This window comes from Polyodon spathula, chromosome 9 (genome assembly GCF_017654505.1).
Source record: "Polyodon spathula isolate WHYD16114869_AA chromosome 9, ASM1765450v1, whole genome shotgun sequence".
NCBI lineage: Eukaryota > Metazoa > Chordata > Actinopteri > Acipenseriformes > Polyodontidae > Polyodon > Polyodon spathula.
Genome location: NC_054542.1, coordinates 40660339 through 40675906, shown reverse-complemented (window position 1 = coordinate 40675906; position 15568 = coordinate 40660339). Strand labels below are relative to the sequence as shown.

The 15568-nt window shown below is 36.0% G+C and overlaps 1 protein-coding gene across 2 annotated transcripts in view; it reads right to left on the bottom strand.

Annotated features, from left to right (window-relative positions):
* LOC121320837 (protein TFG-like) overlaps positions 1-15568 on the bottom strand; it is a 48903-nt gene that overhangs the window by 33176 nt on the left and 159 nt on the right. For both annotated transcript variants that reach the window (XM_041259523.1, XM_041259522.1), the window contains exons 2-3: positions 13323-13534; positions 9945-10028 (exon numbers count right to left, since the gene is read on the bottom strand). In XM_041259523.1, the coding sequence (XP_041115457.1) occupies positions 9945-10028; positions 13323-13506 (268 nt within the window). In that variant the 5' untranslated portion in view covers positions 13507-13534. The remainder of the gene's footprint in view (positions 1-9944; positions 10029-13322; positions 13535-15568) is intronic.

Here is a 15568-nt window from a genome sequence, read left to right as displayed (position 1 = left end):
TCGCTAGCTTCAAATACTCCAATTTCAAGGAATCTCTTAATTCTACTAAATAACAAAGTAACACTTCCCTTGAAGCACACTTTTTATAACTAGGCCAGATGTTTTACACACAGGAGTATCTTAGAAGTGCCCTAAAACGTGAGCAAGGAATGAAAAAAATTAAGCACTGTTTTGGAAGCTGATTTACACGATTACTTCAAGAAATGGCTTGATGAGGTTCTTGCTTGGATCAATAAACAACCCAACAAGCAAGATGGACCAAATGGACCTCCTCGTTTGTAACATTTATGTTCTTAAAGTCAGCTACAACATAACACCTCCATGAATATATACTGTTCAAATATTTTAGAAAGTAAAACAATTAAAACACAGTTTATAAAGAGATATCTAGTTATAACTAGACTAGCCTGATTGATTCATGTACATTGTAAAACATTTATTTTTAAAGGAACACAGTAATGTGTTGCATTAGGGAATACACACAAACGTATTCCTTCATTTTAAACACTGCGTTAGTTTAACAGTTTTATAGTGTTAGATATTTAGAAAATCACCACTTATAAATAATTCAATAAAATTAGTTCAGCAGGAAAAAAATATATATATATCTGGCGAACTGGATTACTAAAAACGATGCTAACATACGCTATTCAATAGTGAAAAATTAAGTTAAGCATGATATTTAAATGCTACAATTCTAAAACAAAATAAAATGGGCCACTAATATAGTTGCCTCTTATGCACTATTAAAACATAATTCTGTTTCAAGCCAAATGTCTCTTAAAATAATACCCCAGTACACATTAAATAAGAACATAAGCCATTTTACTATTGAGAGGAGGCCATTCGGCCCATCATGCTCATTTGGTTGTTAAAAATCTTGCAAAGAAAGTAAATTAGACAAAAGACTAACACTATACTTACTATAATAAACTGCAAGTACTTTTCATTGCTTTCATGCAGAACCTGTAACTGTCTGCATGGGCGGACTTGTTGTGTGATTCGGAACCTCTGCAGGCGGGGCATCACATTGATCCTGTTAGGGAAACTGACATGCTGGCAGAGAAGTTTGTATTCATTCTGGTCTTTCCACCGCTCATACATGCAACTCAAAACACAGGATTTTCACAGCTGTCGTATTACATGCACATAAAATATGGATCAACACAAAATCAAAAGAATATTGCTAACATCTGACATTGGGTAGAGTTTTAATGACACATCGGCAATTTTTATTTTTGCTCTTTCCAGCAAATGCACTGTAATGATGACGTAAACAAGCATCAAGAACTCCCTTTTGATCAGCTTCTAGCGCATTCCTGTTTTATGTGTTATCTGTGCTGGGACTTTATTTTTTATAAGTAATATTAACTGGAATTCACTTAAACTAAAAGAACGGAAGAAACTACAGAGTAAACTTCAGCAAAGAGATCGGGGTGGCGATCTGAAAGACATTTCAATAAATTGGTGGCATTTCCTCTGTTTGTTTTTCACTTCTTTAAAACACGTTTGATATTTTGACAGTCCACGTTGAACCAGATTGCCGTTGTCATCTGGCTGAAATCTAAAACAGTTCTACACCAAGCTTCTTGTCAGCACTTGCCATGACTGCTTTTCCCAGAGCGCGCAGGATAGTTGGTCATTTTCGCTAAGAGGAAATGAGTAAGCTTAGTTCAATTGATTTTAAAGCACACAATCAGAGCTTTATTTTAAAAGCTAAAAAATAAAATATATAAAACACGGTATCGAAAAACCGTGATACTACAATATTTTTATTTTACCCCGGTATTAGGTATCGTAGGATTTTGGTATTAGGGATGGGTTGGTATAAAATTTGCACGTATGATAAAAGTTTAAAAAAAAAAAAAAAAAAAAAAAAAAAAAAAAAAAAAACACTGTGGTAACCTCAATATCATGGTATACAGTACATCATGCAAGTTATCAAATAATGGCTTAAAAAATGAAAAAAGACTAATGTAAATCACTTAAATTACTGCAATTTACGAAAATAAAACCAACAAATCACACTTCCTTTCATGGAGATTTCCGCAGTTCTGCACAATGCTGCACAGAATCTCGGAGATGCGCTGTAGACGTCACTCAACACCCATAGAAATATGTGCAGATTCTGCATGGCCCAGCGCAACTTTGAAATGTTACTGCGGGAGGCTGGCTGCAGCTGTGAACCAAAGGGACGATGCAAAGATCATGAGTGACCTACTAATCATAATGCAAACAACCACTAAAACTACTGCTGCCACCTTGTTACAATGAAGTAACCGTGAACAGCCTTATCAACACTATATTAAATAAATCAATTATTTAAACAAACAATACACTAAATCCCTAATAAGTGATGTATAATTTCACAATAGTTAATGCTAATCAATTACATTAAACTGACTGTCAATAATCCAGACAAATGTAAATATATCATGTTGAAAATGTGTGCTGCGTTCCAAGGTTTGCAGGTGTTTCTCTAAAAGCTGCATGTGACGTCAGAAAGATAGCAGTAAAGAGCATCCAGCGCAGCAGGCTCTGGGTAACAGAACGCAACAGTTGAAACATGTATTCTGTGTCGCTGATAGTTTCCTTCAAAACCATTATCAAAATACAGTATCAGGTCACAAAAAGATCTTCCTCAGACACTTTGCTAAGGCTGCAAATACCATCACCTGATTTAGAAGAAGCGTGTTTGCAGTTGAAAAATGTGTTAACTGTTCTATAAAGAAATGACGATAATTGCGGTGTAGAATAAAAGGAATGGTATTAATACCATAATGTACCTAAACCACGGGTTATCACGATATACAGCGGAACACCAATACACATTGCAAAATTATAGGTAGGTAGGTATAAGGGGGTAGAGACCTCCCATACAGTTCTGTACAGAGATGACAACCCACACTTCATAATAGTAAAAACATTTTGTTAAATCAATTACATAGGCTACTCAAATTTCAAATTTTCAAATTATTATTTTGTCATTATTTTTCTTAAGATGGTGCAGATGAGAAGCAAAATTCTAAAATATTTGACTGATCATGTGGAAGACTTTTGTATTTTCAGTCAAGAGGTGTATGTGAAGACAAATAGAAAAACAGAATAAACACATGGGCAGTTTGTTCTTCCATAGAAACATCTGGCTATTGTAACTCTATGGATGTGATGTGGTCCAAAGCCAAAATCTAATGATTGTGACAGTGAGCAGAATCCACCTCATCTGGAATAAATTACCTTGTCCCATAAGCTTCAAACTGCTACAGCAACTATGCTTAAAATGTTTTGCACTAATTTATACCACAAAAAGAGATGGCTTCATATGTTTATAGGACTAGCATGAGTCTGTATAAATTCTAAATAAACAGATTAAGGTTAAACATTCATATCTATTTTAACCCTTTGAGGTCTTATGTCAGACCAGAATTTTTTCTTTCCGGTCCGATCAAAAAGACAACAAGCACAGGTACCTAGTTATTTTTTCTACAATTCCTAACTGTTCTATTGATAGATACATTAAAAAAGTACAGATTCAGCTTTATAATAAAACAAAGTATTACATAATATACATAAAATGAAAAATAACATGCAAAAACTAAATTTCATACTTTGACCAAAGTATTTGGGCACTTTTACATTAGTATTTTCTGTGCCCACCCTTTGTTACCTATACAGCTTGAAGTCTTTTTTTGTATTTTGAAATCAGTTCCCGGCATCTTTCTGGTGAATTTTGCCCATTCTTCAACACATACAACTTTGAGTTCTGCAATTGACTTTGGTTTCCTTTTTACAACAGCAGCCTTCAAAAGTCAATCCACAACATCTCGATGGGATTGAAGTCTGGGGACCGAGATGGCTAATCCATAACAGAATGCTTAGGGTCATTATCCTACTGGAATACAAACTTCCGTTCAATAAGCCTTCTAGTGCTGGGTAACAAAAAGAAAGTGCAAAACGTCTTGATATTTTGCAACATTTATTGATCCTTCTATAAAAACAAGCCCATACCATCACACAACCTCCACCATGTTGAACACTGGGCATGATGAACTTTTCTTTAAATTCTTCTCCTTTCCTCCTTCCACCTTGGATTTGTCTGACCATAACATTTAGTTGAAGAAATCATCAGGCTTCTTCAAGTATTCAATGGAAAACTCCAAATCACTTTCTTTTGTATATTGTTTTTAACAAAGGTTTTCGCCCATGGACAGTCACCTTGTTAAGGTATCGTTGACTTTACTGTGGAATTTCTTTTTTTATATAAATGTAGTCATCAATTTTTTACCCCAGTTTTCTAACCAATCTTAAATGCTCAATTGTTTAATCCCGGTTCACTTCTGCCACCCCCCTGAAGACTCGGGAAACAGGCTGAAACATGCTCCTGCCAATCCATTACTTTTCGCACTGTGGATCCATACCTATAGTAGCGGAAGACAACACAGATCTGATGGCTCCACTGCACAACCGCAGAACTGACTCAACACATTTTAAGACGTTAATAAATTACACAAGATATTTCACTTCCAACGTCTCTCATATTCCTATTGAGTTAACCCCATACAGACGTCACTTTTCCTAGCACATTGTGAAAAAAATTCAAGCTAACTGAATGTGCAGAGCAAATGAGTAAAAGAACATTAGAAAGGAAATATGCATACAATTCAAAATGACCTTTTCAATATAAATCCAAACCATTACAAGAACCTTTTGCAATAAAAGCTGTACATAGATAGTTTGTGATGTGCTGATTCAATGATGTCTTCACTCATAAAACCTTGATACACAAAATCAGGGCATTTTAAATGTGAAATTCTAAACCAGTGGTCAAGACGCTATGTTCTTCTTGGCTTTTAATTGTTTTTATACTGTACGAAAAGTCTGACCATTTATTTCTGCTGTTGCAAAAAAAGTTTTGAGGCATCATGCAAACAGCTCACATCAAAAAATAACAGCAGAGATGGGAATCAAATGCATCTCTATTGCAAAACAAGAAAAAAAACTGCAGCAGGATAGCCTACTTATTATCAACGCAGTTTTGTTTAAACTAGTTGTAACAGTACTCCAATTTTCTTAGGTATGTGAAGAAAAAGCAAAAGACCGACTGTTTCACAATTCTATTTGCCATCAGCTAAACAAAGTATTTATTTATTTATTTGTTTATTTTTATAAGATAAAAATGTTATATACTTTAATATACTTTTTTTACAATTTATTTGTTTTCCTACATGCTCAACACCAATAAACAAAGAAAGATACACCGGTTTAGTTTCGAAATAACCCTTGTTTGCAACATTCAAAGTAGGATGGAAAAAGGGCTATTGATAAGCAATAGGTTTAAAATACATTTTTAAAAATGACTTTAAAAAGTCTGCAACAGTCAACAGCTGCTTGAATATGTATTTTTAAACCACAATGCCAAGAGGTCTACTTCTTGTGTTCAAACCCAAACAATTAAAGCCAAAATAACAGAATGGGGATAAGTTATTCACATTTCCTAGATCTGTTTTTAAACTAAAAAGTGTTCAGATAATTAAGCTACCAGAGTTCTACCTTCTGTCCTGGAGTCATTAAATATTCCGAAATAGCCAAGCTAAGTAGTCTTGATATACTACATTAGTTACCGATTATTGCCTTGATCATAAATGTTATCAATCAAAGCAACTGGATTAATGTCCACATTTTGCTAAGTAATGATGTAACAGTGTTTTAATCAGAAGTAGTAACAGAAAGTTAAGTGACCTTCCATAATACAGAATGGCTTTATACTGCAATATAACACCAGGGCTCGAAATTCACGCCGTGGGTGCCCTTATAAATGTCCCTTAAAATGAATGTAAATTCACTGCCATTATGGCCACAGTGCCCTTCCAGCTTCAGCACCTAGAGAGAAGCCTGTATTAGGAAGCGTTTGGATCCAAATAACATGATTGCGTGGCACCAATTCCATACGCAATACTTGTATCAACATTTATGAATGTGCGATGATGTCGGTCTGTAAAGGAAAAAAAAACAAAAAAACAGCATAACACATGTTTTAAACTGAAGTGCAAGAGGGAAGACACAATCTGATCGAACACAAATGTCTGGCAGTCCAGAGGTACTGTACTAACACTAGTAGAATATGGTAACCACAGGTTCATGCAGCAGTTGTGATGGTGACCAAATGTGTGTGAGTAGGGTATATTAGCTTAAAATGAAATGTTGCATTCCAAAAGATTACAACAAGAACGAAAAACTAAAGCATTAACAGAATGCCCTGAAAACTTAGGAAAATTATTATAACAGGAGGGGCTGAAACGCAGTAAACGGTCAATTAAACAAAATTAAAAAAAGGAAGTGAAAAGGCTACTGTACCAAGCTGAAAAACGCTCTTTGTGAACTCCAATAAACCAATGTTGTCTTTTGCACTTTAATCGCAGGGTGCCTAAATAAAGTTTTGAGTTAACATGAACAGATTATCATTTGTTGTTTCATCTTTAGCAGCGCATCTATATATTTGGTTACAAAGAAGCAGGCCCAGTAACTTAAGATGTTACTGTAATGTTAATGTAGTGCTAGTGTTGTACTAAAGCAGGGTCAGCTGCTGCAAACAGACTGCCAAGAATAGAGACAGCAAAACCCAAATACTTGGGAATGTAATTAAAGTGTACTTAAAAAAATTAAAAAAATAAATAAACATCGAACTAGCGAATAAATGAAATTTACTGTCGTATTTAACTTTGTAAAAAACAGAACAAACTCGCTGAAACGTGTTTTTTTTACTGAAACAAATGGTTACACGTAAAGTTAAAAACATAATAGCAGTGTAGCGTCGGAAAGGGAGTCATCACACCATTCTGTTCATGAAAGTAACAGAATTGGAATATACAGAGGGGATCTTAAACCATTCTCTGTGTCTTCTTGGTCTGGTCACAAACTCCCCCACTGACAAAGAATATTTTTAGAAAGAGTCATAAACTAACTGCTGGACAAGTGTTTTATCTGTACCTAACACTGAATGAGTCATTTCGGCACCAGTAGTATTTTGCTGAGGGCAACTACAGACAATTCTGAGTACCTTGACACTAAGATGAGAACCAGTCCTTGTCGTAAATCCAGCCAACAGGTGTTGAAATAGCAGACCAATGGAGAGCAAGGGGCCACATCGGTAAGAGAACAACCAATGAAAGACACTTCACATGGACTCTGGCACTGCACAAAATAACCAGACTAACCAATCATAGGGTTGAAGTGCGAATCACAAAACCTGCTGACTTTCGAAGTGTGAGCTGCAAGCTTCTGCTGCGTGGTGCTGCTTCCAGACATGCGTGCTGACCAAGTGTGCTGTCCGCAAAGGAGCTGTGCACAAGGAGTGTCCACCCGCTAGGTGGCTGGGAGTTCGGAGGAACGAAATGAATAATACACTGCTCTAAAGAAAGTTTCTATAAATCATGGTAGCACACATGGTCGAATTCACAGAAGGCAAGGCAGAACCAATGTGCTGAATAATGGCTAAAATCATCTTCTGAGGAAGGGCCCTGCCGTCTGTCCTACCAGAGAAAGCGGGTCTTTGTTTGTATCTGCACAAAATGAACTGAAGCAAAGCCGTACAGAATTGCCACAAGAACACTTACAAACTACATAACTTTTAAGTGGAAACTGTTCTAGGAATAGACTATAACTTCCTGTTTTAGTGTGTGTAAGAAATGTATTATGTTTGTTTGAAATGTGCAGTTCAAAAGGAGTTGCCTCGTAAATGCAGAGAATTTCATCATTGCCCCATTTGAGTTAACTTGAATATATAATTAACTGAGGATGATAACATATTAGTTTGGTACATCGCGTCTAAACTAAATTAACACGGTAAAACTAATTTGCTAAATGGGAAGCTGAATTCTCATACATATTGAAATGATCGATTACAATGAGAAACAGGTAATGAAAAAACTAATGCAAAGTAGATAATGTGTGAAAAGACATATTCAATATTAGTATATTAACCATGTATGCTAATGATGTTATGGTCGTTGTAATCGTTTGACTATGGAATCAATGAACTGCATATTACCATTCACACCTATCTCTAATCAATAGCCTTTCCTTTCTGTAATACTAGATTAGTTGTGCACCCCTTTTATTCTTAAATAAACGACTGTTTTATATTATATAGTATATTATATATACGTTGTGTGGATGTCAATTGTTGTCAAGGGAATCCGAGTTCTACATGATATCACTGAACTATTATGGTATGTCTCAGTTATTAACATTTGGACGTTCTTAAACAGTGCACCTGGAGACTAATTTATATATAAATAAATTGTATACCAAAGTCACTACAGCAGTCTGTGTTACATGTTCTCAGGTTGACACGACTGCACTGAGCGTGCGAGTTGCAGCACGCCACCTCCCATACAACTGTACATAATTGAAGGTGTTGTCACCAATTCCCTATAAGACACTCAAAATATCTCAAATATAAAATATGGAGTTCATTGTAGTCATCAACTGCATAGATTACCTATTCAACAGAATAAGGCAACAAACAACCGAGTACTAACATAAGTATGTGTTTTACTATCACTTTAGAGTCTTAATAAATTGTTGTATTTTAAGCAGCTGAACATGGTAACAACCAACTTGCTCTTAAAGTGGCACCCAGCAACTGGATTTGGTGACCAATTTTTTTTTTTGGCATTTTCTGAATAAATAAATATTAGTTTAACTGTGTTGTTCTTTCTGTAACCAATAATGTTATATACATAACTCCTAAACATAATTACACAACATACTACACTTTGACCTTGACTTAAGTTTAGTGGCCTTGGTCCCCTGTACAAATTTAATGAACTGAAGGTCATTTTGGCCTTGCCCTTTTTGTTACAAGTTTAGAGTGCTGTAGTACTGTATATATATACAGATCCATGCAAGTCCACGTGATCCTGAGTTGAAGTCCTAAACAGCAGCCACAGAACTGTGTAAAGGCATTAAACCCTTACGAGCAGCATTTCATTATAGTAACTGGTGAGCATTTCTTTTCAATGGGCTCATCCAGTTGATATTTCCCGTAATTATCGGCCAGTTATTACGATAAACACACGTTTATTAACACCAACAACAGTGCGTGACCCAAGAGCTGTCAAACTGAAAGGAAGTCCAACTGTACCTCAAATTGCAATTGCAGTCTTCTCTCTACTGTCTCACATAATGCAAAATTTGTTTTAAATGTTGTTCAGGTTATCAAAGACATTACTATTTTAAATACAATTCTTTATGCAGTTCACGCTTGGTCAAATAAATCACTGACATAGACTTGTATGAGTAAGCCCCCCACAACAAGCAACACAGAACATTGGAACTCTGGCAGGACAAAATTGCTCACCAGAGATTTTAAAAAATACTGCATGTCGTAGTGTGTGATGAATGAGAATTTAATGAACACCCTTGAGTCGACATTACATTCTCATTCACCACACACTACCACGTACATTATTCTCTATATAACAGTCAGACCAAGGACCTGTCAATTCCTATTAAAATCACAGTTTGTGAGAAATTTAAAATGCACTTTTCAAGGTTTCAAAGTTGTGACTTATTAATTACTTTCACCGATGGTAACAATTTGTTGACAAAAAATGTGTAGTTATATTACTGGTCTGTAAAATATTTTCATATTCACATAATGCAGTGGATTCTATTTATATCAAGTTATCTGGGATGACTCAAATAATTTTTAAAAAGCACCTAAATGCGAGTATGCTATTTTTCAAATAATTTTATTGTCACTTCCAAAAAAAAAAAAAAAACACCAACTCATGCAAATATCACCAATACACATGTAAAGGGTACATTGACATCTAGTGGATAGTGGGATTCATGACTTATCTATTTCTGTGAAGTTGGAGCTCCCTCTTGTGGCAGATCTGCAGATAAATGTGTGAACATACAGACATTCAGTAACTTACCAAAGAGAGTTAGCTTCAGTATCCTGCTGCACTGAATAGCAAAGGATAGGTCTGAGCTATCAAAAATTGTAATCAGGTCATCATCTGAAAAATAAAACAAAAAAAATAAATACATTTAAAATATTATTTTTGTATTTATTTTAGTCACCTTTAACTAACTAAATAAGTAGCACCTGGTTCTTGGAAACAAATAAAGTGGAATGTCGCATATCCGACCGTCACATAACTGACCTGATCAATGAACAGCCTTGCTAAACAAATAAATAAATATTAAAAGTAGGCTACGAGAGTGATGGCACTGGCAGCAAATGCGGCTTCCGTGATGGAAACAGAAAGAAAGCGTTATAGCAATCAGCCTTTTGGTGCGTTCCCTTTTAAGAGAGGCGGGCTGTGTGCGTGTGTCAATCAGGTGCGTGTAGCAGTGACACCAGTCAAGAATGCATTTTTATGATGGAGCGCACGCTTGCAGATATTGGCAGCGTGTTGTTGTAGCTTTTAAATGCATCTGAATTAAACAAAGCAAGCTTCATAAATGCAATGCTTACCGGCCGTTTGTTTAAAATAGCTGAAGCGATATTCTAACCAAGCTGCTTATCGGCTGTTGGCAATATCAGTAAAGAGCACAAAATACCATGACAGAGATATTAAAAAAGCAGAACCAGAAGGCAGGGACTTCCAGAGTTTAGAAAGAAGCCATCAGTTGCAGGTTACTGTACATTTACTGTTTGTTTTGTATTTTTATTTTTTTCAAAGATTTGCGTGGAGATGGCTTATAGCAAACCGCATAGCAACACTATTTGTAGCTAATTCATCTGCTTTATGTTTTCTTACTTTTAAAGCAAAAAATGTCCACTTTTAAATCAGTTTACGTGTTGTTTTTGTTCACTAACCTATTTATGGATGTGTAAATGCTTTTTCTATAGATGCTCGCAAATCTGACTTTCACATATCCGCCTATACCCCAGTCCACAGGGGGTCGGATATGCGACGTTGTACTGTCATTCATTATAAATTAATTTAGATTTTATATGGCTGGTTTCACAGACCCAGATTAGTGTTAACCTTGGACTACCTAAATTTAGTAAAATCTCTGATTTAGCTTGTCTTGTCTTACAAAATGGAATACCTTTGGGACTCCTCCACCTGTCAGAACTTCTGTTTTGTAAACTCAACTGCCATTTACTGTATACATCTAAGTGCAAGAGAGACGTGTTCACACAAAAAACACAATAACAATAATAAGACAACTGGTAACTGTAGTAAACATTTGTGCAGTCTAAAGTGATGATGATCCCCTGAATTAGGATTAAGAACATTAGTTAATCTGTTTTGTACGAATGGCAGTAAATTTAGATTATAGATAAACATTAAGAAAGGGAGTAACTTCACTTTTTAGGAAGCATTAGACTGAAAGTCTGCTCATTATACTTTTGCTATGGTTAGTAGCAAAAGTACCTGGATTAGTTTGCAGAAAAAAACATTTACGTAAAGCACAAAACCTATTAAATATCTTTCCTGATTGTATCTTTAGTAAAAACAAATATCTGTGTAAATAACTGTCAAAATAATATTGAATGACCTTTTGTTGTCACAAACAAATTTACTTTTTATATATATTGTAGCTATTAAAACATTTGCTGCAGGGGTCCTGAATGGTGCATCTGGTAAAGGCACTCCACTGGAGGTCACAGGTTCGAGTTGGGGGGAGGGGGGGGGTGCTTCGGGTAGATGGCTAAGGTAGGCCAGGGTGTCCTCGGCTCACCGCACACCAGCGACCCATGTAGTCTGTCCGGGAGCCTGCAGGCCTGCAGGCCTGCATCGGTGTGCGTTCAATGTAGTATTTCTTAACCCTATGTTGGACCAGGTCCAACATAACAATTTACCCTTTCCAGTCCAGTCCGATGTCGAACCCTGTCCGACATCAAAAAGACGTAAAGCACAGGTCTCTAGTCATTTTTTCTCCAGAAAAATCAGAGAAAAACTTTCAATGGCCGAATGAAGCAGAAAAAAAAAAGTGGCCGTATCTGATGGCCCCAGACATTTGCAGAGCTTTTTGAGATGTTCTAGCAATAAAATAAAATAATAACTTGGATCGCATTATTGAGGAGTTTGGTGATAAAACGAGTAATCAGGAGAGGATTTATCAGTATGTACGTCTGTAAAGAAGTATGTGAAAAATACAGCGAACAAGGGGTGGAGCTTAGCTAGAGATGCAGTATGGAGTGTACTTTTGCAATTCAGTGCCTTTAAACCTGGTTTATTCTGAAAAAATATATATTTTAAACAGCGCGTGTAAAATAAACAGCGTGTATGAAAATAAATTAGACCGGACACACCTGACAAGTACTGAATAAATGGACCGCTAAGGGTTAATTGTTTTTAAACTATTTAACTATTTCTTTGTAAATAAAGAGCCTGACTACAGTGTGATTTAGGTCAAATATAAAGCAGTCACTAATGACCTTACACATCATTCATTATTATGTACCATACATTATTTTTACAATTACCCTCAATACCATAATAACTTACTTTTTTTGGTCAACCCTTAATGTATGAGGCTTAATGTAAAAACTCACATCTGATAAGTGGCATTAAACTATGCCTGACTAACTAGCTTGATGGGGAGAGCATTCTCCAATAAGTGATTCCAGACAGTACTTGATCACTAAAGGTGTTTCCGATTGGCTATAAGCAAGTCAGACATATGAGCCCCTTACTGCAGGTCCTTACTGAATGAATGATTGAATGATCTCTCTGGATGACGTGGATGCGTGTTCGCTGCTTGACTGACAAGAAACAGAGACAGAAAGTTGGGATTGGCAGGCCAGCAGGTGTGCAGGTTTACTTACATAGTACAGGGACCTCATGTGACGCTACCAGCAATGATAGCTCACAGGGGACAAACTGCCCTGCGTATAAAAGGCAAAATAAACACTACAAAAACTATCAAATAAAAGGAGATGCTGATTAGGAGCTCGTAGCTGGTAAACACATACACATAAATTGCTCGTTCCAGCAACTATTAACACAGTAGCCAGGCTGCTACACAGTGGTAGGTTCCCTATGAAAACCAATCCTGTTCTTACTTATACAATCACAACAGTCGTATTTACAATACATAAATAATCACAGATGCCCACCTCATTATGTGCATGGCCCCAGCCCTGCTACACATGAGTTGTAACCTACAATTGACATCTAACTTGCGTGTTATCAATATTTGTCATACACGCATAGCTTAATGGATCTAGTACATAGGAACTGTACACAAGTAATCAGAGTGTCAAAAACCTTTTGAAACTTATTGTACAATTAACAGGTATCGCTCTGCTCATGGTCTACATTGATGTATTGTTTATTGTGATAAAAAAGTACCTTCATCTTTGTATTTGATGGTGACCTCGTCATTGCTCTGCAGCTTTCCTCTGAAAACCCTCTGCATCATCAGCACCAGCTCATCATATGTGATGTCCTCATTGTGGATGGGGATTCGGCGAATGTCATCCCCTAACTGAGCCTTAATAATTAGTTTCCCACTCAGGTCCAGCTGCCCGTTCATGGTCCTCACACTTTAGGATGCCTGCACACTTAAGCACAAAAACACAAAATTGAAAAGAGTTGCATTCAGGATCCTAGAGACAGAATTAGATTTCTAAACTATATTTAAGAAACACAGGACCATGTACTCTACTTGTGCCTAAGCCTTCGTTTACGATACAAACACTATGACTTACTAAATCCTGTACTGCCTTTAACACAGTAATGCACAAGTCACAGTCCAAAGATTAGAAGTAAGGGATGAGGTGGCACTTGAGCAGCAAACAAAAGACTTTCACTGATAGAGGCAGCATTGTTGAAGAGTAGACAATATAGGAAAAAAGGTCCCCCAAATAACTTCTTACAGAACTGTTAAAGAGGAGGTAATCTTGTTGGTTAAGTGGATGATGTGAAAAGGTGGCTGAATGGAGGAAAGCTCTCCAGAATTTGATCCATTTGAGATGGAATGACCCTATATACCTCAGTTTACAGACTGGTAAGAAACACACAATGTATTATTTACTGGACATATGTTCAGGATGGTTAAGTCTTTTAGCAAACTGGCAGATGCTTGAATGACATACTGTACACAAAAAAAGGGGCCTGCAGTTTGATGGAGAGAAGAATGCATGCTCTTCTGTTAGCTATCACAGTGTAGAATAAACTAACACTGTATCCCAGATCAAAAAAAGGGCTCACAATCCTGAAAAGACATGTTCAACAACTTCAGTGTGTTGACATGTAAAGATTTTGCATATGAGCAAACAGAGATATGATAATACTTTGGCATCTGTAGCACTAAATACAGGAAGACACTGACTTTTACTAAGTGGTATTGGTATTTAGATGTCCTGCTGTTAGATCAATAAAATGCACCCCTTTCTCTCAATTTTATATTTAAAAAAAAAAGTGTTTTCAAGTATGGCCCTTCATTATGTTCCATTGAAAGTGTTTCTGTTATGAACATGTATTAACAATGAAACCACTTCTATTGAGATATTGCCTGACTTTATACATGAGATGGGTTATGGAGAAAATGATTTGATTATGAAAAAGGCATAATTTACACTGGTGTTTAAGCTTTTAAAACAAAATTACATTAATTGCATAAACACTATATCTGTGGACTAATAGATTGCATATGCAATGTACTAGTCCAGCACTAGTGTGTTATTCTAGGGCTTACACCTTCCCTAGTTTTTTATTGAAAGCTCACTATCTGGGAAGCAACCGGGAAGGATTTAAAGCCCAGTGTCAGAATACTTTAAAGATTAATAAAGTCTATATATATATATATATATATATATATATATATATATATATATATATATATATGTGTATGTGTACAACACAATATGTGGTGTGTGTGTGTGTGGTGCACACATACATACATACATACATACATACATACATACATACATACATACACACACACACTGTATAAGGCAATCCCAACAAATACTATGCATTGCATACATGTACGGTATACTTCAATGGTCGCATACGATGCGCACTGTGATCGTTACCAGAAATATTAATGTTATTCAGCAAGGCTCTCCCAAACTTAGGTAGAGACGCGCATTTTGAATAATACAAAAAAAACACCATGAAATCACTAAAGACATTTAATATATACTTAAGTCCAGATGAAAGCAAAGTCCTATCTGTTATTCACGACAGGGCAACAGGCCCTGCTCGACATTATGTCATCACAGGATATGCGCATCTGCCAAATAGTCAACCCCATAGTAAACGTAGACGGCAAATGAAGTAAGAGGAGAATTTAACTTCCTGCTAAATAGTGTCCTGTGCGTTTATTTTGGTCACCGGCAGCACCAAAACCATAACATTTTATTGTGAATGACAACTGTAGAGGATAAATATTTATTATATCTAATTAAACACACAACAACAAAAGCCAAATTATAGTTATAATCAATATTATGTACACGTGCATATCGTTAAACAACAACCAAATAGATAAGAACAGCCGTGGCACTTTCAATGAAAGAATTACCTGCCTTCGTTTATGTTTTTTTTGTTAATGTTTATTTTGCAATGTCTACCTTTCTTTCAAATAAATA